At 42.8% G+C, this 24,826-nt stretch overlaps 4 protein-coding genes across 6 annotated transcripts in view; 3 read left to right on the top strand and 1 right to left on the bottom strand.

Moving 5' to 3' along the window:
* Positions 1–2,342: 2,342 nt before the first annotated feature.
* On the bottom strand, positions 2,343–8,717 carry mcm3 (minichromosome maintenance complex component 3). The gene is made up of 17 exons (XM_023414849.2): positions 8,555–8,717; positions 8,124–8,236; positions 7,370–7,578; positions 7,122–7,252; positions 6,780–7,018; positions 6,581–6,689; positions 6,327–6,480; positions 6,095–6,226; positions 5,771–5,979; positions 5,514–5,688; positions 5,282–5,408; positions 5,028–5,178; positions 4,755–4,895; positions 4,509–4,618; positions 4,321–4,394; positions 3,263–3,362; positions 2,343–3,138 (listed from the first exon to the last, which is right to left on the bottom strand). Exons 1-17 carry the CDS (start codon positions 8,627–8,629, stop codon positions 2,940–2,942), a joined length of 2,448 nt encoding a protein of 815 aa, XP_023270617.1. The 5' UTR covers positions 8,630–8,717; the 3' UTR covers positions 2,343–2,939.
* Positions 8,718–9,730: 1,013 nt separating this feature from the next.
* On the top strand, positions 9,731–13,157 carry paqr8 (progestin and adipoQ receptor family member VIII). The gene is made up of 2 exons (XM_023414954.2): positions 9,731–9,883; positions 11,128–13,157. Exon 2 carries the CDS (start codon positions 11,169–11,171, stop codon positions 12,243–12,245), a length of 1,077 nt encoding a protein of 358 aa, XP_023270722.1. The 5' UTR covers positions 9,731–9,883; positions 11,128–11,168; the 3' UTR covers positions 12,246–13,157.
* A 2,918-nt stretch (positions 13,158–16,075) lies between these two features.
* On the top strand, positions 16,076–23,526 carry LOC147818639 (uncharacterized). Its single transcript, XM_087176240.1, has 5 exons — positions 16,076–16,225; positions 16,439–16,584; positions 18,031–18,067; positions 20,948–21,005; positions 21,089–23,526. The coding sequence occupies exons 2-5, from the start codon at positions 16,460–16,462 to the stop codon at positions 21,175–21,177; spliced, it is 309 nt and encodes a 102-aa protein (XP_087032366.1). The 5' UTR covers positions 16,076–16,225; positions 16,439–16,459; the 3' UTR covers positions 21,178–23,526.
* A 1,043-nt stretch (positions 23,527–24,569) lies between these two features.
* The window catches only part of znf395b (zinc finger protein 395b), a 12,784-nt gene continuing 12,527 nt past the window's right edge, over positions 24,570–24,826 (top strand). The window contains exon 1 of one of the 3 annotated variants that reach the window (XM_023415174.2): positions 24,570–24,756. The gene's annotated coding sequence lies outside the window, so the exon portion shown is untranslated. The remainder of the gene's footprint in view (positions 24,757–24,826) is intronic. The other 2 variants (XM_023415173.2, XM_023415172.2) reach the window with 2 other exon arrangements.

The following is a 24,826-nucleotide window of genomic DNA, read 5'->3' as shown; positions in this document are numbered from 1 at the left end:
CAACTGAGAGGAGGCCTCGTGGTATCTACAACCCTGTCTGATCTACTTGGTATTAAAATTTCATGTTGTCCTAAGTTGCTCTTATCGAATGGTACCGGCTCTTTAAGTCTCTCACTAATGTGAGGCATGGACATTTAATTGTTTTGACAGCAGCAAAGAACATGTTGGCCGTCCATTTGAAACTTCCCCATTCTCTGTCCCAGAATTGTGGATATAGCATTCATGTAGAGTGCCTGGGTGTCCTTTACTGGCAAACTGAAAGAGCTTCTGTGTTTATAGATCCTATATGACTGTTGTTATGTGGTAATATCATGCAGCTACCCTTGCATTTCTTTATTTCCTTTCCTATATTGATCTAAAGCCAACTGTAATACGATTGATTTGCTGCCAGGGTTGGGGTGGTGGTGGTGGTATATTGTTGTTGTGTGTTTGTTTGTTGCGTATGTCAAAAAATAAAAAGTTGAAAACATAAAACAAAGGATGGATGGATGCCAAGGTAGACATGTAGTTTCCCCCTGCAGACTCTGGGAGAAGTGAAGTCTGTTTCCCTGTTGATGTTTCCCTTTAACCTTCCCCCCTGAACCTGAATCTAACTTTCTCCCTAACTCTTACCTGATGAAGAGGCGCACCCTGACATTTACTTTAGTAGTTATCTCTACTCATCCCAGCTTGGAAATTTGAGCTCTTTTGTTTAGCAATAGTTTTGATATTTTGGGAAATATGCAAACTGTTATTCACTTTCCTGCCAAGTTATTTACAGTATCTATCCGATGAAAGGAAGGAAAGGAAGACACAGTCGGTAGCTGGTTAGCCTAGCTTAGCATAAAGCATTGTAAAAACACTACATTTTCACCTTCATCATGTTACATGTAGGTTTTTGTTCAGATTAAGATGCAAGTTTCTCAAACTTCTCCTGAGGATTTGATACCAACGCTTACGAGCAACTGCAGCTGGTGCTTTGCAGTGTACTTAACATTTTTGAGACTGGAGAGGCTCATAGTAACAGGAACAGGATTTCAGTATTTTGTTTATTCAACAATGATCGTGATGAAACCCACAGATAAAAAACTAAACTTGCCTTGAGCTGAGAAATGTGATGCAGAGACGAGCTGTAGCCTTTGATACAACTGATATGAGTCAGCCGTGGGTTGTGAGAGTTTGCGGCCTCTTGTTTCATGGATAGTAGCGGCAGTTTCTAGCTTGTCAGGGGGTTAGTGCAAAACTTGAGTGATTCGTGGTCTTATCTTCAGACTGATCACAGCCAGTTAAGTAACATAATGGAGCCAAGATCATGCTGTACATCTACAATGTGCTAGTGTGGGTGCAAAGATGCCGTGTTCCCCCACCGCCCCATTTATCTGACTGATGGGAAACCTGTTCACCTTACAGACGAGCGTCGACTAATTGGGGTAAAGCGATGTGAACAGTGAAGTCCTCACCAGGCGAGAGGTGTCTAGCTGTGTGGGACCCACATCGCACGCGAGATGAAGTCTGGATTTATTTGTGGTTCCAAATAAAAAAATGTTTCTTGTAAGCACACGTACACATGCAGGAGGTGTCTTAAGGGAAATTACAAAGTTCCCAGTATTATTTACCATTTCTCCAGCTAAAGTTACTCTAACAGAAAAAAAAAGAAGAAATACAGGAAGGGTCGGTTGCTTGCAAAATCTGGGACATCACACAAGAAATTTACTGGCATTAGATACTCAGTGATTTCCCTATTGAACACAGAACAGAAAGTCGTCACAGACTGTTGGACCCACTGTGGGTACGGTGGCCCTGAGAGCTCAAAGCACTGCAACTCAACAAAACACATGCAAATTAACAAAAATTCAGAAAACATCACGTGCTGCAATTACTCCCGACACAACAGACGTGTTTCAATTAACCTTCTTAATGCGCAATTTGAAATGGAAAACAGACAAAAAAAAAAAACAAAAAAAAATGTACTTGCATGAAGTGGTTTCTCAGATTTTCCAACAAAAGAAACTTCAAGTCGTGGCTCCCGTCGTATCAGGCCCCAGGGAGCCGGTTCCAACTGAGAGGCAGACTGCTGGAAATCCATCATGTTTAACTGGGAAAAAAAAAAAAAAAAAAGTCACAAAGCGTTGAACAAGTGCATCCCAGCCAGGTTCATCACTTTTTAGTGTCCCCTGGAAACACTTCTGTTGTGTTGCAAGTATTTGTAGCATGTGGTGTTAAACTGATGATGTTTTCTGAATTTGTTATTTTGTCTATTTGCAAGTTGCAGTGCGTTGAGCTCTCTGGGCCACCGTACTACACACATTAAGAAACATGCTGTATCATTGCACTGTCAATTCATTTAAAATAATAAATCAAAGCCATTTCCAAAGCACAACATTTTATTATTTTATTTTTTTTATACACAACTACAGTTAATTAACAATTTCAAAACTCCTCTTCAACTATATACAAACCCAGACAACAGAAGTGTTGGTAACACTAACTTCACAATGTCCTGATTCTGATGCAGTAATACACAGTATGTTTCATTGCTAAATGAAGACTGTACCTGCACTGGGCTGCAACACCTGCCTCCTTTATATGAACTGAAATGCTCATTAATTACACACAACATTAATCTGTTGAGACAAGGTAATAAAACCATTTTGAAGTGATATTACCTGAAAGGAAACAAGTGCATACATATATGAATAAAACCGGTCTTGCTAATAGATCAACCTGCACCTTATGTGGATCAAAACCCACCACAGGAATAAACCGGTTCAAGTCTTTCTTGGTGCCTCATGTGCATCAGAGGTCAGGTGTCTTTCCAGAAAATGAGAAACGAAAAACAGCGTGAAAAATAAAAGAAGTGTCCAATATCAGATGAAATAAATGTACAGTTTTGATATAAATCTGTTTTTTCAAAGTCCATGTTATTAAATTTCAGAAACAGTCATCCTCTTCCTCCTTTCTCAGATGAGGAAGATGATGTCATCAGCGACCATGACCTGGTTGTCGTCCTGCATGCGGGCCAGAGCGGCGCGAACCTCGGGCTCCGTGAACTGATTCTGGCGCTCCTTGTTGACGTCGTCCATCAGCGTCTTCATCTTCACGGACTGAGCGTGAGCGGACTGGAACACGGCGAACAGCGACGACTTGAATTCTTTCAGTCTAGAGAAGAAGCACATTTGGATTAATGAGATTTCACAGCACAAAACAGGGCAAACAAAGTAATTTCACCAACATCATTTACCTATAAAAGATCTTTGACTACATTATTGAAACCGTCACGCACCTGTCTGCAGAGAGCTCAGTGTCTTCAGCCTGTGATGACGCATCCATGGGCTCCTCCTCCTCTCGCTGCGGCTTGGCTGGTTTCGGCGTGCCGGCCTGAACTGAAGAGCGAACAGACCAATGCGAGAACTCGATTACATACAGTGATAAGACAGACGTGTGTGACAGTAAGTTACAGGATGTGAAACCGCAAACCTTCAGCGTTTTCTCAGTAATATTAAAGATTGTTGATGAAAGAAAAACAAAAAATTCAAACATTGTATTATTTAATTTAAAGAATTTAACCGTTGGAACCCAAGACTTTTTTTTTTGCTCAGTCACTTCACATCTTAGCTAACTCTAATATCGATTCCCTCAACACCAGCATTTATTTCTCTGCATTTTATGTTGTGTACTTTTACATTCGTTTGTCGTGTACATTTATCTTTTACTGTGTTGTAAAGTGTTCGAGTACCTTGAAACGTGTCTATATTCAACAAGAACTTGGATCCTTCACTAAGTAAAAGTAGCAATATTATAATTATACAATGTAAAAATAGATTTAAAATAGTACTGATGAGTACAGAAGTGATATCAGCAAATCGTGGTTAAAGAATCGAAAGCAAAAGTAATTTCTATGGAGCACAGTAAATAATGTGGGTTGATCTGTCACTTTGCATTTTTTATACATTTTATCTGCTGACCATGTTTGTGATAGAAATCTTCATCTGCACAAGTAACTCAAGCTCTGAAATAAACATAGTGGAGCAAGAGTCAGTTGGATCAGTTATAAGAGCCAGTGACTTTTTATCATTTTAAATCTCACAAATCTTAGTAGTGAAACAGTTTATGTCACAAGATACAATATGTAAGTGTTTTATTTTCAAGGTTCCTTCAAAAAAGAATGAGACAGAATACCTCCTTTAAAATAAAAATAGAAATAAAATAATAATAATAATAATAATAAAGAAAAAAAATTGTCCTAACGTGAACGAGTGTGTTGTGTTTGAGTGAGTCGTTCAGAGTGGGAAAGCAGACTACAGAAGTACGGGTCAAAATAAAAAACAAAGTGATGCTCACTCTCGGGGACGTTCTGCTCCTCACTGAAGTCATATGGGCTGTAGGGCTCGCTGCCCTGAGAGCCACGGCGCCCCCTGCAGGAAAACACAGGATATAATTACTGAGGACTGACGACAGCAGCAGCAGTAAGAGGAGAAGATGAGCTTCCGTGCATGGAGAGGATAAGAAAGCGTGCAGCTGTGTTTCACCTCTTCCTCTGAGTTTTCTGTGAACGCTGAGTGGACGAATCCTCTTCCTCCTCCTCCTCCGAGCCAGAGTCCCGCTCCTGTCTTGAACGTTTCTTCTCCTTCTCCAGAACCTGGACAGAAAAAATACACAAACCCAGACCAGAGTTTACTAACATGCCACTGCAGAAATCTTCAGTCTGCTCTTATTCTGACGTGTTGACAAACCCTGCTCATCCCCTCCGTTAAGAACTGAAGAGCAGCACGCACCTTTTTGAAGTAGGCGAACTGGACGAGCTCCACGGCCACCTCCGAGTCCTCCAGCTCCACGGTTTTGCTCATGCGGGCCTTGGCGTGTGCCGTGGACAGACGGATCATGGTCTCCAGAGTTCGGGCCGTCACTGGAGATGTCTGAGGAGGAGAGGGAACGAGGTCAGAGCAGGTTCATACACACAGTCCTGAGGGGAGAGGTCTAATCAATACGGTACATCCGTCACGTGTCAATAAACTCCGGTGTACGTAGGACGAGTCTGCCGCTCTCACCCTGGCGATATCTGCAGCCAGCTGCTCCTGGCTCCTCAGCCTCGAGTACTCCTCTGCGATGTGATTGGCCGCCTCCTCCGTCAGCACAGGTGTCACAATCTTGGCGATGTGGATGTACTTCCTCATGAACTCCTTACTCACAATCTTATCCCTGAAACGAAAAGGAAACATTTTCATTTTAACCTCCTGCACTCATTTTACTTTTCACACAAGCTCGTGGCTGTGATGCTTTGTCCCGTGCCACGTTTGCTTACTTCTTCCTCTTGCTTCCGTGCAGCAGGTTGTTGTGTTTCTCGTAGATCTGCAGCTCCTCGTGCTCCTCTGCTACTGCGTCTGGGTCCTCAGTAGCCAGGACGTCGACTGTCCCGCCCAGAGCCATGGCTGAACAGCAAAGCGAGGAAACGCATCATGTTAGATATTAAACTTTTTAAAAATCTTTTAAAAAAAACTTAGAATAGTGTTTTAAAAACCCCTGATTCACAGTACCTGTTCCCTCCTGCTCGCGGGGGTCACGGTAGCGGTGCATCCTCAGCACGTGGTCGGAGATCTCCCGGTCCTGCTCGGGGTCCATCTGATCCAGCACGATGAAGAGGAGGTCGAAACGCGACAGCAGGGAGTCCTGGAGGCCGATGTTCTCCATGGGGGTTTTATACTGATCGTACTGCGAAGAAGATGGAGGCGTTTTAGATCTAGATCAGCTGACGGGTTAAGCGTCGGCTGAACACACGCACGTGGTTACTCACTCTGCCGTAGACAGGGTTGGCGGCTGCCAGCACGGAGCAGCGAGCGTTGAGGCGGGCGTGGATCCCAGCCTTGGCGATGGTGACGCGGCCCTGCTCCATCACCTCGTGGATGGCCGTGCGGTCCATGTCGGACATCTTGTCGAACTCGTCGATGCACACCACGCCGCGGTCAGCCAGCACCATGGCGCCCGCCTCCAGCCGGCGCTCACCTAATGAAGAAGAGAAGAAGAAATAATGCGTTGAGATGTAGAAGTGGGTTTAAGCTACAGTAAATGTCAGATGTGCGTGCCAGTGTTTTCATGCATTAATGAGTGTGTGTCATACCGGTCTCCTGGTCAGTGGTGACGGCGGCAGTCAGACCCACACCAGAGGAGCCTCGTCCCGTGGTGGGGATGGCTCTGGGCGCCGTGTGGAGCACATAACGCAGCAGCTGGGACTTGGCCACTGAGGGATCACCTGGAAATCAGGAAAAAAAAATGATGATGAGATATTAGTTTAATATTAAATTCAAAACTTCCTGGAGGAATGAGAACATCAGCAGGAAAGGCTCTGGTACCGATGAGCAGGATGTTGATGTCTCCTCTGATGCGCGAGCCGTTCTCCAGCACCTTCTCCACGCCGCCCAGCAGCATGCAGAGGATGGCCTTCTTGATGTACTCGTGTCCGTGGATGCTGGGCGCCAGGGAGCGAGCCAGCTGCTCGAACACATCCTGAGCGACAACAGAAGAAGAGATTTCATTCCCTCGTTCAGTTCAATGGTTTGCTTTTGTAAACAACGCAAACGCAGGCGGTCAGAGCGCGAGGCCTTACTTTGGAGCGGGTGCGGCTGAAGTTTCTGATTTTGGCCACATCATCCGCAGAGAAGGAGGGGGACACCTCCTTGCTCATTTGTTTGACGTGGCAGGCGATCATGATGGTCCTGCGGAGGACAGGGTGTTAAGACTTACACTAAAGCAGGAGGATGAACTCAGCAGCTACAGCAGTTTTAACACGCGAGCTCTCATCTCACCTGAACGTGCCGGAGGTGAACCCTCCCTTCTTTCCGGGCAGACAGCGGTACGTCCCAACGACCTGCACCCTGTCTCCCGGTTTGACCACGTCCACCAGGTCGTTGTCCAGGATGATGTCCACAGACCGGGGGAGCTGCCCGGCGGGCGCCTTCTCCGGCATCTCCTGCACCGTGATGGTCTGGTGGTCCTTGTAGACGGACAGACCGAACTCTGTCTCCAGAGGGTTGTTCTCCTCATCCTGTCAGAAGAGACGGACACAAACTCAGTAAGAGTCTTGTGACTTCCACGTACGTTTTTCTGAGAACCTTTTCTTCTGAGTAATGTCTTATGGATGCAGTTACCTTGGTGGGGTAGATGGCACTGGAAGGGAAAGCGTCCAGGGAGGTCATGTCTGTGTACTTCCTCTCCATCGTCTTCTTGGTGGCCGGGCAGTAGTGGACGCTGCGCACCACTTTGGGACGCACCAGAGAACCTGAAGAAGAAAACGAGAAAGCAGGAAATGAACCCAAGAAAATCACAATATGAGTATCATCATCGACATTATAAGAAGTTACGATAAAGAAGTTGAAAACATGAGTAGTAAACTCACACTTGGTGATGATGCCCTCCACACAGACCATGCTGCCCAGCAGTCGGGAGGTCAGGGTACGAGGGGTGACGTGCTTGGAGCCGAAGCTGCCCTCCAAGGCGACGAAGAACTCCTCGTACTGCTTGGCGTAGGTGGCGTCCACAGAGGCCACCATGTCCTTCAACGCCCGCTGGAACGCAAGCAGCTCCTCAAAGGCATTGCTCATCAGTCTGACAGGGACAATAGACATTTGGATCACTGGCTTAATTATGGTTTTTATTACCGTGGGTCAGGAGTGTTTTTTTGTTTCCATATAGACGAATAATAACAGAAACACTGAAAGTCTCCAGCAGGTGGTTCCACCAATAGAAAACAATTTACTTTATCTATTCAGATAAACTAAACCACTGATGGGCTGATGAAACATGACAGTTCATTTGTGATAGATGCACAAGTAGAGAAGTCATAAAGTCACAACCGGACCTCAGCAATCACAGTTACAAACCAAAATCTAGCTATAGTTAGCAACGTTAGCATCTCATAAACACTAGTGGCTGCAAACTGAACTTTTAAGTTTGTTTAAGGGCAAATGTGTCATTTCATCTTTCAACTGTTCAGTCTGACTTTAAAACTTGTTCAATGGAAAGTTACTCTATGCAATAAGTTACTAAGTGTGAGAAGACTGGAAAACTACTTAAGATGTCAGATTCAGACATCACACACACACACACACACACACACACACACACACACACACACACACACCCTTACTTACTTTGCAGCCCGGGCCTCGTTGCGTCTCCTCAGGTCGTTGATGTTGACGGTGAGCCGGGCTTTATTCTCGCTGATCATGTCGCGGACTTTGCTCTGGTAAACCCCCTGGTCTTGCTGCAGGTTAAGCAGGAAAAAGACGGTATACGTTCATTTTAACTCAAACCCTTTTGATGATGATGATGATGATGATGATGATGATTTCACTGAGCTCGAGCAGACAGACGCCTCAGCTCGATGTAAACCAAACAAACAAACATTTTCACCAAGTTTCATATGAACGTGCAGCACGTGCAAACGGGTGTAATTTAACTGCCAACAGAGGTGTTTGTTACTAACTAATCAAACGAAGGGAGCTTCTTTTGTTGTGGCCGCATGGCTTTGTCATTCAATCCCCCACAACAAAGTGTGTAACCGGACAAAAGTCGGACTTACATCGTCGTCCAGGAAGTCCAGGTAATCCCTCTGAGCCTCCCTCATCTCCTGGTCGTCTACGACGTCGGTTGCCATGTTGTATGATTTTTTTATTCTTCTTGAAAAACGCTTCAGATGTTGCTCAGAGTTTGTCGCTCCGTGTTCCCCGCTGCCGTCTCACCGCACAACTGAAGGGTTTTCGCGCCACAGCGTGCCGCGTGCGAGCGCAGCGTAAGAGGCGATTGGTCAACTCGGCACGCACTCCTTAGCATAGTCGGCGGGTAAACGTACGACCGTCCAATAGGATCTTCGGTGTTACTAACGACCCCGCCCCTTTTAAGAACTCCCGCGAAAATGGAGCAGGAAGAGGCGGGCTGTTAAAAAAAAAAAAGAAGCAGGAAAAGCCTATTGAATAAACGTTTGTCCATCTGTCCAGGAGATGGCGACATAAACAGGGACTTTTTTAACATACTGCATGTTAACAATCTCTAAAACCTGCCTAAACTATTTACAGTATATTTCACTTTTCAAAACAGACGCAAAGTGCTTCAGAATGAAAGCAATAAAAATGAATGAATTGAAAATAAAAAGGAATATTACCTCATTTAATCATAATTTTCATACAGAAATATATTGATTTATATTGATTCAGATTCATAATGAGTCACGAGGAATAACAAGGTGTCAGTGTATTGTATTGATTTGGGGTTGGTTGTTTCTTTTTTTCTTAAGTCATTTTCACTGTCTGAATATCTTATGAAAGAGCCAATACATTTTGCATTTGTTGTACGTGCACTGCTGAACACAAAAACCCCTTAGTTTTAAACATGAATGCAGTGTATGATACCAGACAGAAGATGGAGACACACATGCAAAATTAAACATGTATGTTTCATTGTCTTTATGGTTTTACCATAATGTCCTTTAGGCTACATAAAGAAAACAATGACAAATGTGATTTCTCCAAGAGTCTAATAAATGGTAAATAATATAAATATAAATATAAATGTAAACGCAAACACAAACATGATATTGAATGTCTCTGTCACAGAATAAGCACCAATAAATGTCTCTTATAAGAATAAGAAAAAGCTGCTAGAAGCACCTCAGGGCTTTTCTGGTCCTTTAACCCCGCCCACGCGTTCAGCCTCCGGGCTGTCGTGTCAGCTGTGTTTTTACCCTGTTGTTGTCTGCAGCCTCTGAAATACCTCTATACCTCAACATGTTGCAGTTATCTAAGCATGTGCTCTTTCTGATGGAGGAAAGCCTGTAAGGCAAGACAAGACTTCCTTTCCTTCCTGCAGAGACGTGCGACTCCAGAGGGGCAACAGGTGTTCACGATACCAGCAGGTGAGCTGATGTTCCTTCATATTACACTACCACAAATCACAAATCAGCTGTACCTTGAAGTGTGTTCGTTTGGATCATTGTAAGTATCTCGGTCATTTCTATGATGTTAAAATGCTTATTTTGGACATTTTGTTGACATTGCATTAAAAAAAAACAAAAACAACAACAACGTGAAATGTACATAAAGGCTGCAGCTTCTTCGTTGCTAAATCAAAATAAATTAGAGGAAAAGAACATTTTATTTATTTGTTTTATTGGCTGAAATGCACATGGAGGTGTTTTTTGTTGTTGTTGTTTGTTTTTTAGGAGAAACTTGCACAAAGGTCGAAGATTTCACCCTGTTTGTGTAAGATCGGCTCAGTTTAAAACTCCCATTGTGACTGGGAGGATTTAAATAGGTGCATGTGAATGGTGTCAGGGAGACTGTGTGTTTGTGGAGGGGAGAAATGGTCAGGGCACACAGTAGCTGTTGTGAGAAGCATGAGTGTGTGTTTTTCTCTTGTTGCCTCCATAGATGCTCATTTACCTTGGAGACAAACAGTGCTTTACATTCTTCTGTGTGTGTGTGTGTGTGTGTGTGTGTGTGTGTGTGTGTGTGTGTGTGTGGTAGGTGGAGGGTGATGGTTACATACCTGTTTTTCCGGTGCGCATGACTCATGTGGAGAAGTATGTCTGTGCCTATTGTAATGCATACTGTCCGGTTGTGTGTATTTGTTTGATCACTTTGAGCAATGTGGACCAGCTTTTTTAGTTGTTATGAGCCAAGAGGCCGTAGATGAAACTTCTCTCAAGAATGATTCAGCCTGGACCAACATCCTGTTCATGTGTTAACCTTTCAGACAAGCTTAAGAGCACCGCGGCCGCAGTACGTCAGGCCTGACAGAAACAGTCCTCCTGTGTTAATCTGTCTATAGAAGCTTCACAGCATGTTTCTAGCCGCTTTGTGTGGAGTTTTATTAACTTTATTACCCAATTTTAATCCCCCTCATCTTGTATTACGCTCAGATTTCACTTTCTCTTCTTTCTCCTCTCTTCTACCCCCATCCTCATACCTCTGATTTACTGTGCAGATTGATGCGCTCTACTTGAAAAACATCTTAGATAATGCTTGTTGGCATCACATCAAAGCACAGCTCAGGTTATGAGCCATTACAAGGTCTTAATGAATAAATACCTGTGCCGTTATTAAACTGAAATCCATGCAGAAGTCTCTCCTGTATTAATTCACTGTCTCTTTTTCTAAGTTTTGTCTCCAGCAGTCCTCTCCCACATCCACCCCTCAGCTATGGCTGGTGATGTTCTGCAACGCTTCAGCACCTTGACCTTGAACATCAAGCACCTCCGCTGGCTCCCCCCTCTGTCAGACCTCGTCCCTGCCTCGGTGCCGTCGCCCAGCCCCACCGTCACCGCCTCCCAGGTGCCCAGCCTGTTCCGAGAACCCTACATCCTCTCAGGCTACCGCCCCGTCCGGCAGGATTGGCGCTGCTACCTCCTCAGCCTCTTCCAGAGACACAATGAGTCCCTGAACGTGTGGACTCATTTGCTTGCAGGTCCTGTGCTGCTGGTCCGCTGGTGGGCCAACGTAGTCACCCTGGGGTACACCTTGGACGCAGCAGCTCTACCTCTGAGCCTCTTCTTGGTGTCTTCTTTCATCTACCTGTTCTTCAGTGTTGCAGCTCACCTCTTGCAGTCTCACTCGGAACGGGCACACTACTTCTTCTTCTTCATGGACTATGTGGGTGTAGCTGTGTATCAGTATGGTTGCTCACTTGGACATTATTTCTACACGTCAGAGGCAGCGTGGAGGGAAAGCTACATAGGGCTGTTGTTTCTACCCGGAGCTGCCTTCTTTGGGTGGTTCTCCTGTGCTGGCTGCTGTTTCGCCAAGTCCAGGTACAGGCGGCCTTACCCACTGCGGCGTAAAATCTGCCAGCTTATCCCTACAACTCTAGCATACCTGCTGGACATCAGCCCCGTAGCCCACCGCCTGTTCACCGTCTCCTGGACACAAGAGCCCTCCCTGCCCTTCCACGCCCTCCAGATTTCCTCCTTCCTGCTGTCCGCCCTCTTCTTCTCCTGTCCCATCCCCGAGCGCTTCTTCCCGGGCCGCTGCGACTTTGTGGGCCAGGGTCACCAGATCTTCCACCTGTTTCTGTCCCTGTGCACCGTGTTCCAGCTGGAGGCTTTGTTCCAGGACTACGCCAGGCGGAGGGATACGGTGGTGGAGGTATTTGGAGAGAGACAGCTGTGGTGGGGTTGTGTGTCCTTCCCCGTTCTGTTTCTGTGCTGCATCCTGACAGCACTCATCACAATGAGGCGCACGAACAAACAACTGCAGGGTGAAGAAGAGAGAGACAAGTGACATGTTTGTGTTAGCATGTGTTTATGTGGGTGTGTGTGAGAGAGAGAGAGAGAGAAAGAGCAAAAGAATGAGTAGGGTTTAAATATACCAAATAATAATAAAATTAAGCCATCTTTGTATGTTTTTGATAAACAATCAGTTTGTGAAAAATGTGAGATTTAAAGTATTTGCAAGATAAAACTGTCTAAAAGTTTATTTTCTTGTCCAATTAACAAGTCTGACATTTTCCGAACGGTTCAACTTCTGATTGTCGAAGAAATAGTTGGTTCAGCGGACTCATAGTTTGCTCAGTTAAATCTTCCACCGTGAATCATCCTCCCATTTAATTGCTGCTAATGACCGAGTTCGTTCATAACAGGATGCTGATAAGGATGTTAGTCTGAGATATACCAGGAGTAAACCTAATAACGTCTCAATGTCTATCTGTTCCTAATTTTTCTGAAATACATGAGGATAATAAATATTTTGTCAGTGTTGTTTTATGCTATTTTTGTGATTCAAAAACAAGCAATTGCTTATTCAAAAAATTTTTTATGCTGTGTATTTTTGGACATGCTGCTACTGAACAACCTGTTTTTCGTGCCAAACAATATTTGACATTCTTGTTTGCTACGAGAGCTCCCTGCTGTCCGAGGTGAGCAGCAGTGTCAGCACTGAAAGACGGAGCGAGAGTGCAACTCTGGATTACGGTGTTCACTGAAGTGGACGAGCCAAATAGTGGGATTTAGGTGAACAAAGAGGCCAGTTTAATGCTGAGGCAGGGGGATAGACTGCATGGAAACAAGCTGGCAGAACGATCCTCCGAGTGGGTGAAGTCCCTCAGCAAATCCAGTTACTGTGTGTGTGTGTGTGTGTGTGTGTGTGTGTGTGTGTGTGTGTGTGTGTGTGTGTGTGTGTGTGAGAGATATGACAGGAGGCAACACTGCCCTGCAGGGGCAAAAGAAAACAACTGCATCATTTTTGTTTTATTTCACTGACTAAAGAAATTATGTACAAGATTCTCAGGATGTGGTGATTGGATGACTCACTCTCCTGTTTCCTCATCTGTTTTTTTTTTTTATATTGATTTACAAAAAGTAAAAAAAAAATACAAAACCTTATTGTCTCCAAATTGAAGGATTTTGATCGGCAGAACTGGGAGCAGACGAAAAAGACATGTTTATCTCAGCAACGCAGCTCGGCCAAGCACCATTAACAAGTGGCCATAGACAGCAGCGATAACATCAACAGAATCCAGAGGGAACTGGACAAACTTACAAATACAGAATATTTAGAACAGGCTATATAAAATAAATCAAGGGTGTTAAGACACTGGTGTTAAACACAGATCTATTTCGCTGACCCTGTTTGTCCGTATGGAAGAAGTCTTCTGTCAGGGTGTTTCAGTTTGCCTTTTCTTTGCCAGGATACACACATGGATCTGCAGCCATATTTAGCTGCTCGCCACACCTTTTATATTCTTTTAATGTGTAAAATTAATTCCCTCAGGGTGAGTTTCAAGATGGCCCAGTATCACTGAGTGAGTCAGAGCTCAGGCCTCATTATAAAGGAATACTTTGACATTTTTTGGGGACTGCCCTTATTTGAGATCTCAGATCCGTTCGTTGGCTTAGTTTACAGACTTAACTGTTTGTGCTCTCTTGCCCACTGAAGTCTTTCTATTGACTTTATATGCAATCATCTAAAATTAGCTTCTTGTTAAGACAGAGCCTGTCTTTGTGCCATGCTATGCTCTGCTATGCTACGCTACGCTATGGTATGCTATTCTATTCTATGCTTGCTGGCTGTTGCTTCATATTTACCACACAAATATGAGAGTGTTTCCAAACTTCTCATTTAAGTCTCCACAAGCAACCAAATACCTGTATTTCCCAAAATGTCAATCTTATTCTCAAAATTGATGAGGATTTTATCAAATATTTAATTGAATAATGAAATATTAGTGAAAAACATTTGAGAAAGAACTATCAGGAAATATGTCATAGTCAGTTTTTTTTTTTTAAATAGTCAGGGCCCAGCGGAGTGTAAATGAACCATGTGTTAGATTAATGTACAATAGCCCACTTTCCTCTGCAGGGCAACTGGCATCCGGAGGGTTACTATCTATTTCAATTTGCCAACAAAAGACGTTATTGTTAGCAAAGTTCAATCCCATATGAGCAAACTGTGCTTTCAAGATTATGTTACAAATATTTGAAATTGGACGCTGCTGTGGAAGAGTGACTAGTGATTTTGCTTTGTGCCGCTGAGCGAATCCCATAGCTCCGTTGTGGGAGAGAGAACAAATGAAAATTGCTGAGAACTATAGATTTCCCGTTCTGCAAGGCTTCAGAAGATGATTATGACAGAATGGGTCTGTTAAACAAGTAATGGATGTGGGTGTGTCGGTGTCATTGCTAACAAAGGTGTGTGTGTGTAATCTTGGAGAGTCAGAGGTGGTGGCGTGTGTGAGTGGACGTGTGCATTGGGGTAAATCAATGCAATTCTTCCTCAGCATTTCCCTTCTGTTCGCAGCTACAACTTTATTTCATAGCAATCATGTTATTAGAGGAATAGTTTCAGTTTGTTTGTACAGATTTTTTCTTTTACAAAGATCTAGACGTGCTGATGCGTCATAAGCATGGAGTTTCATAAACTTAGCTTTAGTGAAAACCCCACACAAATCAATTAAAATCAATATAAATGTAATTGTACACATTTAATTGAAAATGTAAGAGCCATGTTTCTTTGGGGGGGGGGCAAACAGCCGCAGGAAAGTATACGAGACGTGTGTTTAATTATTTTAGTACAGCATGAATGCAGAATTATTTTTCTGGTCTGCTGCCTCGGTGCTCCAAGGGGTAATTCCACCGACCGAGCAGCCAAAAAAACAAAAGACTCCAAAGGCTGATAGCGTTATCGTGCAGGAGTGGCTGGAAACATGCACGCTGCAGTTTTTCACCATGCTCTGGTATGCCACCTTCCTACACTCACATATGTAAAGTGTGCGCCATAGACTTATTAAAATTGAGAGCTGAACCACTGCAGGAGCAAACTTTATCATTTACATTATCCCCGAGTTTCATGATACGACCTGTGACCTTTTCATAGTGCTCAGCCGAAATGTCCTCGTGCAGAACTCAAACTCTGCACCTCTGAAGCACGGTAATCCAATTACGCTAGTCCTAGTCTGCATGCAAACCCTGCTCTGCATTAGAACAATGATCCTTTTTTTCTGTAATACCTCCCTTGTGAGTTGAATTTTCAGTAGCTCCAACCAATCAGCTCTCGGCACAGAGTCCAAGACAGAGGAGAGACTAACATATGTGTTTCAATAGGAGTGTGTCTTCTTTCAGGTATTTACAGTATATCGACCTACGCACCAAGGCATTTCATTTAAATATAAACGACAATATAAGAACACAAAAACAAAAAGTGTGTTGGAGAGAGTGTGGGTGAGAAAACAGAACACAACAAAGACGACTGCATATTTAAAAAATGTAAAGACTGGATTATGACATTTCCTTTATATGCCCTGTGATGAGCTGCCAGTTTTCTGCAGTCATGTAAACTCCTGCTAGGGGGAGGTGTTGTTTGAATGATTGTGTGGCTGCTTAACTAGCTTTCCCCTGGCAGACAGCAACAGTGCACACATGAGTTAACGTCACTGGTGAATTACAGTCAGTTTGATCAATCCCTTTCAGTTTTCCATTGATCAACCAAGCACCTTTTGAGGTTACTGTGCCAGTGTTTGTGGCTAACATTCCTGGATGCCACTGGCATGTCAGGTGCCGAGGCGCTCAGGTGTGGATGTAATTTAGTGACGCTAGAAAAACACAATGGGCTGTTTATGGGCTTGTATCAGCACCTCCCTCACAACCGACTGGACAGGGAGTCCCTCCCTAAGTCGGCTGCCTGCTGTGAGCCGAATAAAGCAAAGGCAGTTACATGACTGACAGCAGTTGGTGACAGAGCCACAGCAGAGTCAAGCAGCAGCCACAGTAAGTTATAAACCCCTTTTATCTATATTGTGCATCATTATGGTTCCTCATGAATAATCTGAAAAGTGCTGGATTTCATTATGTGAGATGTGAATTTTATTTTACAAGACATCATCAGGATTATATTTAATGGAAACACTGATTTAATAAATGTGACACAGCCTCATGAATTCTGCTTTGATGGTGTGTATACTCTGTGGTTTGGTTTGTCAGTCATTACAGAGCACCAGGACAATGGCTCCAGTAGGGTCGGTTGACATGTTGGGTTGGTTTTCATCCCCAGAGGTGGGCATCATCTCCCTCGTCGTCTTCCTCATCCTCAGCTCTACTCTCCTTGCCCTTTGCGCCAGGTGTCAGAGGTGAGTGAAAGGTGGCGATACAGAGTGGTATTAAGTTGAGTATATTAGTGTCTGTGTTTTCTCCAGTGTACTGGTTAATATAAGCTTCCTTTGACTTGCACTACGTTAGGCCATCACTAAAAGAAAGTTAAATTAATTAAGAATAGTGTCAGCTAAGGTGTGAGTAATCGTAACCAGTGCTTGCCACCCAGTATAAAACAAGAATGTTAATTTTGGGAATGGCTCTTCACAATACGTTGGCTGATTCATTTTTCTTTCCCATGGACGTGTGACTCTTTAATTCCTGTTCCTCACTTTCCACCAGCACAAAACAGAGACTTGTTTGACTTGACAAGTGGTTTTTGTTGAAGGGTGTTGCCTGTTTGAGGTTGTTGTTTTGAGCCAAATGGGCTGGGCTTGGATCATTAAGCTTCAACAACCTGATGGTCCCAATGAGATCTGTATGTGTGTGTGTGTGTGTGTGTGTGTGTGTGTGTGTCCATGCACGTCCATGCACCGCATGTGGCTGGTTTCACACACACCGCTGCATGCACGCGTGTGTTTGAACGCCCATCACTGCGATCGTCGTGCCAAACATACCAGTGACAGTGACACAGAGGAAGTGTAGGGTGAAGCAACTCTTATCTTCCGCAGTGTGTTTCTGTACATTCCGGGGCTGGTTTGTCACTCAGAGGAATGAAACCAGAATAGGTCTGCAGTGATAGATAGGCATCACAACTCGTAACTCTGAAGATTGATTCAACCGTTGGAGCCAGTGTGTGTTGACTGATTTCAGACAAAGAATAGAAGTGGGTGCATCAAAGAATACAAAGGAAGGACTTTGAGGCGACAGTCTGATATGGTTTGACTCATGAGATTAGATTAGAACTTTGTGTATTATATCTTAAATTGCTGAAGGAAATCCAGTGTTATAAATACATAAGCCTGATTAATTCATTAATCATTAATTCAGTGTGTTGTTTCACTGGAAATGCACCAGAGACTAATCCAAGTCTCAAGCCTTCTCTAAGCTTGTCCAAGTCACACCTCAAGTCCGACCAAAGCAAGTCACAAATCTCCACAAGTAAATTTCAAATCAGTTGTAAATCTCTCAAACTGAACAGACTTCAAACTTCAACTGCATGCTTGATAATTGAATGGTGCAGTGAGGCGGCACAGGACAGCGCTGAGGGCAGGATGATGACAGCTATAGACACAAAGACGTTTTGGAAGGACGGCAGGTGACCAGGATGATGAAATCAACAACGAACTTGGAAAAGAGCCAAAGACAAAACATATGTCACACAGAAAGCGTTTTAAAGCTCTTTAGCCATAAATCAAACCTACATTTGTAAATAGAACTTGTAGAGAGACACCTTTTGTCCCTGTCCACCCTGAGCAAACACAGATGTGACATACCACCATCATAACACATAATAACCTCTCATTCTTTGTTGTCATCCACAGGAAAACTACCAATGCATATGATGTGAGCGGGACAACGGTATGAACTGCCTCTCCGTCTCATCTTGCCCTCTCTCTCTCTCTGTTTCTAGTTCTTCCCCTCCCTCTTTCTATCAGCAGATCATCCAGTATCTAAATGTAGCATGTGGTATCTATTGCGGTTCATTAGCTGCCAATTAGGAGCAATAAGTGGCTGATTATCAGCAATCAGCAGGAGGACGGTAGAGGCTGTGATACTGTAGCTGCTATTGGCCTCATTAGATTCAAACCATGCAAACCCATGAGACAAATGAAAATAGATCAGGCCATCAATAAAAATGTCTAATTATGTGAGAGTATTAGGGATCATTTGTCTGGATATTATAAGTGCATCATGACCATTATTTTTTTTGACTATGATAAATAGCAGCTTCAATGACAAAAGCTTTGGGTACGAAGAACTGAATCGGTAATAACAATTTAATATTATAATTATAATGCTTTACACTGAAATCCATAAAAATAAAAATGATAAGCTTTATTTTTAACTCACTCAAACTAGAACTCTTTAACTCATTCTACCAGGAAGAAATTATATAAAATAGCCAAAAGTAAGACAAAAAATTGGTAATAGCAAGAAACTTTGAGACCAACTTAAAAGGGCCATTAAATGCATTTTTTTTTTTAAAAGTTACTTAAATAATATAACAGACTTGGAAAGTTGGATGTTCTTTCTTAGAGTTTCATAAGTCCAGGGGCTCCAAACACAAATACTTGACCGTCTTCAGTGTTAATTGTAGACTGATTCTAGGAGAGGTCAGGCCTACCAGGGCTTTTTACTGTATAATTTAAGCCTTAAATATCGTAATAGATTCTGAAAAGAAGTCAAAGACAGATATTTGGTGGAAGACACACTGGGCCAGACAAACAAAAGATAAATTACCTTTGAAAAATGAGCAACAGATTTGACTCCACATAGTGTAGAAAGATAACTGCACTGCCCTCATTAGCATAGTCTCCAAACGGGATGGTCAGAAATAACTCAACTTGTTATCAATTTAGGGGGAAGGGGCTTAAAAAGATGTCAGATTATACAGTTGTCTAACTGGACAAAGTTTTCAGACATCTGAGAGAGGGAAATCTGCATGAATCTCAATAAGAAATGACAGCATGTACAGTAAGACGAGGACAGGACCTGCTATTGACTGCAGGTTTTTTGTCACTATATTGTGGCCTGAAAGTCTGGGTGGATTACGACTGACCACTATACCTCGTCATTAGGGAGAAATTATTGGCTATGTCGCGAAGGGGTGTTCATGTGTGATACCTGCAAAGGTCTGATGGGTTTAAGATATTAACATTACAACATGACACGCTGTAAAAGATTGAAGTGACTCAGTTGATTGTACGAGTGTAGTAATGAGTAATGAGAGCTAACGAGTTAACAAACATCCACGACACAACCACAGGCGTGGAAGGAGGAAACTTTGCGCTGAAAAACACGTTGGGGGAAAGTTATTTTGTTTCCCTCTAGCTGCTTTTACTTTCCTGTGTTGTCGCAAAGAAGCTCGCTTTGAGAGTTTGCTAGGCGTTACCGCATACCACGCATAAAGCAAGTTCCAAGCCACCCAAGGCATTCTTGATAAGCTTCTTCTAGAGTTGCATATCTGTATAATAATATATCTTTAGCTGCAAGCTGCAGTGAAGATAAAAGTCTCAATATGCTTTAAAGAAAATAAATCATATCATAACAGTGTCATAAGACCATTTGAAGGCTAAAGTATTCATATTGCCACGTTTCCAGGCGGAGGGAGAAGCCTGCTGTCACAGAGAGCCGCATACAGTACATGCAGATTGTCTCTGCTTGGGGACATTCATGGTGTTACACTGATGTATGCACAAAAGATGACTTAAGTAGTTATGTGATGAATACTAAGGAGTTTGAGAGAGAAGAACAAACCTTATCTACTTTCACAGCTCCGGGGGACCTGGCCAATCTGTCAGATTGTCTGTCTTTCAGAAAGTTACTTGTTGGACATGGACTCCACTATTTCCACAGTCAAGATGGATCCAGACACTGTTAGACGATTCGATAAGCATTTTGTTTGAAGCTTAATAAGGTCCTAACTCAATCTGTTGGTCAGTCAGTCCCAAACAATATGGAAAATCTTTCTGTTCTATCTTCATCTAATCGCTATTATTTTCTATAGATTAAACGATAAGCATGTATTTGTATACTATACTATAAACAATCACAAACTTGTTTCTACATTACAAGAATTAGATAAACAATCGAGTCAATTAGTGATGAGGACCTGTTTTATTATTAGCCAGTCAACTTCCAAGTAAATTTGCCTAGTTTTCGATAAAAGAATCGACCAATTACTGCAGCTTCTGTTTATTAAGATATTACATTAGTGGCGTACTTGACATCAATGAATAATGAAACATAATGATGGCATTCAGAGGTGGCCCTTAAAGCTAACATGTTACACTAGTTTTGTATGAATTAAACAAACAAGATGTAATATGATAGCAAAATAAATCCAGCCCATTCTTGAGCCACATGCTTGTTTTCTTCTGGCCCAGTCTACGCCTGGTTGCACGGCCAAAATCTGGCCCACATGCAGCCTGGTTGTCAGGATGCTACTTTCATATTTGGACTAAATAAGACACACACACAGAAAATCTTCTGGCCTTCAATCAACAGGTGGAATGTGCCCAGATGTGAAAGCGTATGGGCCCAGGACCCAAGCATACGTTGGGCCAGATGTTTCATTTTGTTATCACTTTAGTGCTGGCAGGTGCTTGCTGTTTCCCCCTCTGTCTAGGCCTCATGCTAAGCTAAGCTAAGCTAACCAGCTGCTGGCTGCAGCTTCATATTTTTAACCATATGAACATATTACATCTTTATAATCCTTCCTGACTTTCTCCATGACAGACTGACGGAGCAGGGGGAGCCAATGGGACTGCTGGCACAAAGACAGGAGTAGCCACTGGTAAGATCTCTATAAATTAAAAATAAGTAAACAAATACATCCAGTGTAACATTTACGTTTCACTTACATATTCTGATCTATAGTTCCAGACTCAGGGACCACAGCCTACTCATCATGGAGAGACCACAGAAACATGCCTCCTAGCACACTCGAGAAATCTACGCAACATTAACCAAGTAACCTGAACAATAACCTCACAGCCACATGACGGACACAGTACAGAAAACAGAAGCTCCCAATATCTAAAGCAGGACAGAGGATAAATCACGCTCAGCAACACGCCATTTCACAGAACCACAGTTTTCCACATTTGACATTGTCCCAAACAGACAGATGGACGGAAAAAGAGAGGACGGAGGAAAAGTTGGCCCTGTCCTCTGCCAGCTCGAGCCACCATCCACACCTTGACTTCGCCACGTCAGGCCTTCAATTTGTCTGGATGGAAAACCCTTTTTTAAAAAAATCATAATTTTACAGACTCTGAATTCATTCGACAAGAACGTTTCATCCATAGACTTTCTGTTGACTAGTCATCGACTCTTCATCGAGTTTGGATTCTGCTGGTTTTTACTACTCTGTTCTGTCATTACCAAAACAGGAACTATAGGATCATACACAAAATTGTTTATTTAACTTAAATTATTTACCTCTGAGTGTAAAAACCAGCCGTTATAAACTAATAGTTGAAAGTCATTTCTTTCAACTGTGTTGGTTTCAACCTGACAGATTCAGCTGAGGTGTTAATTTGAGGCTTGTTTGGCTTTATCACTTAGTCATATTGATTTCTACCACTCATTGTTTTCTCACTGTTAAGTGAACAGGGAGCTGATCAAATTATGTAATTGTCATGAAGCTCTTTCCTGGCTGTAATGCAGTGGGAGACAAGTGGGAGGCTTTTATATCTAGTTTACTATACATAGTGTTTACTTATCAAGTTTGACATTTTGTGAAATACGGTTATTGGCTCTCTTGCTAGGAGTCAGACAAAAAGATCAATACAACTTTCATGTGGTTCAAAATATGAAGCCACAGCGCAGAGACAGTTAGCTTAGCTTAGCACAAAGACTTGAAGCAGGGGGAAACCTACCAGCGCCCTTAGAGCTCACTAATTAACAAATAATATCTCATTTGTTTAATCTATACTATGCTTAAAGGATGAATATGACATGTGGTGTTACAGGAGAGTTATGTACTCTAACTGCCAAGACATAATCACCCTTTGGTTTTGGTACAAATTAAACAAATGGCATATCATGTGTTAATTTGTTAGCTTTAGAGGTGCTGGTAGGTGCTGCTAGCCTTCCTCCCCTATTTCTAGTCTTTATGCTAAGCTAAGCTAACTGGCTGCTGCACTGTAGCTTAATATTTAACCAACAGATAGCAAAGTGGTATCGACCTTCTCATCTAACTTTTGGCAAGAAAGCGAATAAGCGCATTTGCAAAATGTTAAACTATTTTTTTTATTTTTTTTATTTTTTTAAATACTGGCAGCCATTTTCAAATGTATACTGTAGAATTTAGGTTCTCTGGATGTTTTATTCTGACCGCTCCTGGCAGCCAGTGGTTTCCATTCATTTCTGCACTGCATGATAGTTATTGAGAAAACTCTTGCCAATAATATATATGGGATTTGTAGTAAATGGGGATAAAATGTGCAATATGGTCCTTTAATCGTACCGTTTCTGGTTATGTATTGCATGTATTGACAGTGATTAATCGTGGTAACAGGGGATTTTTCTAACCTTTGTATTTTCGTTATCAATGAAGGGATCAACTTTCTGTTTGTTCTTTTGTGTTCTTCTACGCCTGGTCTAGAGTTTCTCGGTCTGGTGCTGAACTGTTCCTGATCTGGTCATCAGGTACAGATAAAGTCTGGGCTGTACAGTTACCTTAATTGTAAACATGCATGGCATTCATGATACTCGTGGGTCTGTTTGTCCTGGAAACAAAGACATTAAAAGAAGAAAAGCCATTGTTGGCCCTCCTGGCAGACTGTGATGAGATGGGAGTGGCACCTGAGTTTGCAGAGAATTCAAAGAGAACCAAAGGTCACAAAACCTCAGAGCAGGGTGGAGTTGTCGTTCTTGTAATGCCAGTTCTCCTGCCATGCGTCGTCATATTAAATCTGCTGACTGTCCAAATGAACACACCCAAGTGAGACAGCACTGATGTCAGTGATACGGCTTCTCTACCCACCGTAAACTGAAAGGCCCTAAAAACCTTCTTACTATGAGTAATGTTGTCCTACAGGAAGATAAAGTGTTCTGCTTAAATCTACACCATCTTGGTTATTTTCACATGATGAGATTTCTGTGTTTGTGTCTATGTGTCATGGTTTCAAGTGGGTGGGGCTCAACAGGAGAAAGTTATGTTATGTACTAAGCAGGGTTGTTTGGTCACTGTCAGTCACATCTGATCAACCCACAACCACACAGTCCTGATGAAGCATATTAACTGTTTTTGAATGTTAAACTATAAAATAAATAAATAAATAACTAAGGATTTCTTCTTCAAACTTTAATGTTGATCGTTGCTTATTTAGTCATGAATCTTTGATTTTATAGAGATACTTTTTTGGCATTAAGTCCCTTATACTGAGGGCAATAGGAAATAGGAAGGTGAGGAATTCTCTCTGGTTTAGGAGTCAGATTGGGACTAAGATTGGACACTCTCTCTCTCTGTCTCTCTCTCTCTCTGTCTCTCTGTCTCTCTGTCTCTGTCTCTCTCTCTCTCTCTGTCTCTCTCTCTCTCTCTCTCTGTGTCTCTTGCTCTCTCTCTCTCTCTCTCTCTGACTGTGCCGGTGCTCAGACCCCAAAATCCCTGCTGACTGAATGTCTGGTGGAAAGGGTGCAGACAGCCAACACTAATCCGGTCTCTCAAACACACACACACACACACACACACACACACACACACACACACACACACACACACACACACACACAGGCATTGAAACGTCCATAAAAGTCATGTTTGATGTCTATGAGGACAATTTATCATGTGATGATGGGGGATGATATGCTGTATAGGCCTACCATGCAGTCATCGGTTTTATTAGGTTTGAGCTATTTGCATTTGTTTGAAACAATTAATGGTGCTTGAAGGTGTCCAGTCACTGATTTGTGTGTTTTTAAATTAAATTAAAAGACATTCACTTTCTGTATCATATTAAAGCATTTTACAGACTGCTTAATAGCCTATTTTATCCATTTAGTATTATATATATTGCATATTACATATATATATATAATTTGTACTGATATTTGAAGAAGGCAATGGAGTAATAATAATTTCATTGCAATGCATTTTAATGCTGAACAATGCAATTCTAATCTGTGCATGTTATCTCTTTATTTACTAAGAACAGAAACCAAAACATTGACATCATTTCTGATGCCCATGTGACTGTGAGAGACATCAGAATAACGGTGCAGATTTGTGTGTGTGGCTGAGACAGACAGACAAACAGAGTAGGATGATGCTGCTGCTGCTGCTGCTCTGGTAACCCCTCACCTAGATCATCCTCTTGTGCACGGCGCGCTGCAGGCTGATATCTCTGCGCTCTGCCCAGCTGTCACCCCCGGCATTGGTCCACCAAGCAGACACACGTAGGCGCGTAAGCGACCGACCAACCCCCTTTTTTCCCCCGGCAGACTGAAGAGCCGGCGAGCGGCGGGACAACCAGGCAGCTACACGACCCCGCTGCTGCAGCTCCGACGGGACGGACAGGACAGAGGTCTTCACCGACCGAGTGAGTACATTAAAACACACTGTTTTTGTTACGTTTGTGTTTTTGTTTTGCAGCGATGTGAGCTGAGGGG

Source organism: Seriola lalandi, unplaced genomic scaffold (genome assembly GCF_002814215.2).
Source record: "Seriola lalandi dorsalis isolate HSWRI2012SDOR001 ecotype SW California unplaced genomic scaffold, Sedor1 jcf7180002054544, whole genome shotgun sequence".
Taxonomy (NCBI): Eukaryota; Metazoa; Chordata; class Actinopteri; order Carangiformes; family Carangidae; genus Seriola; species Seriola lalandi.
This window is presented reverse-complemented; position numbering and strand designations above follow the sequence as displayed.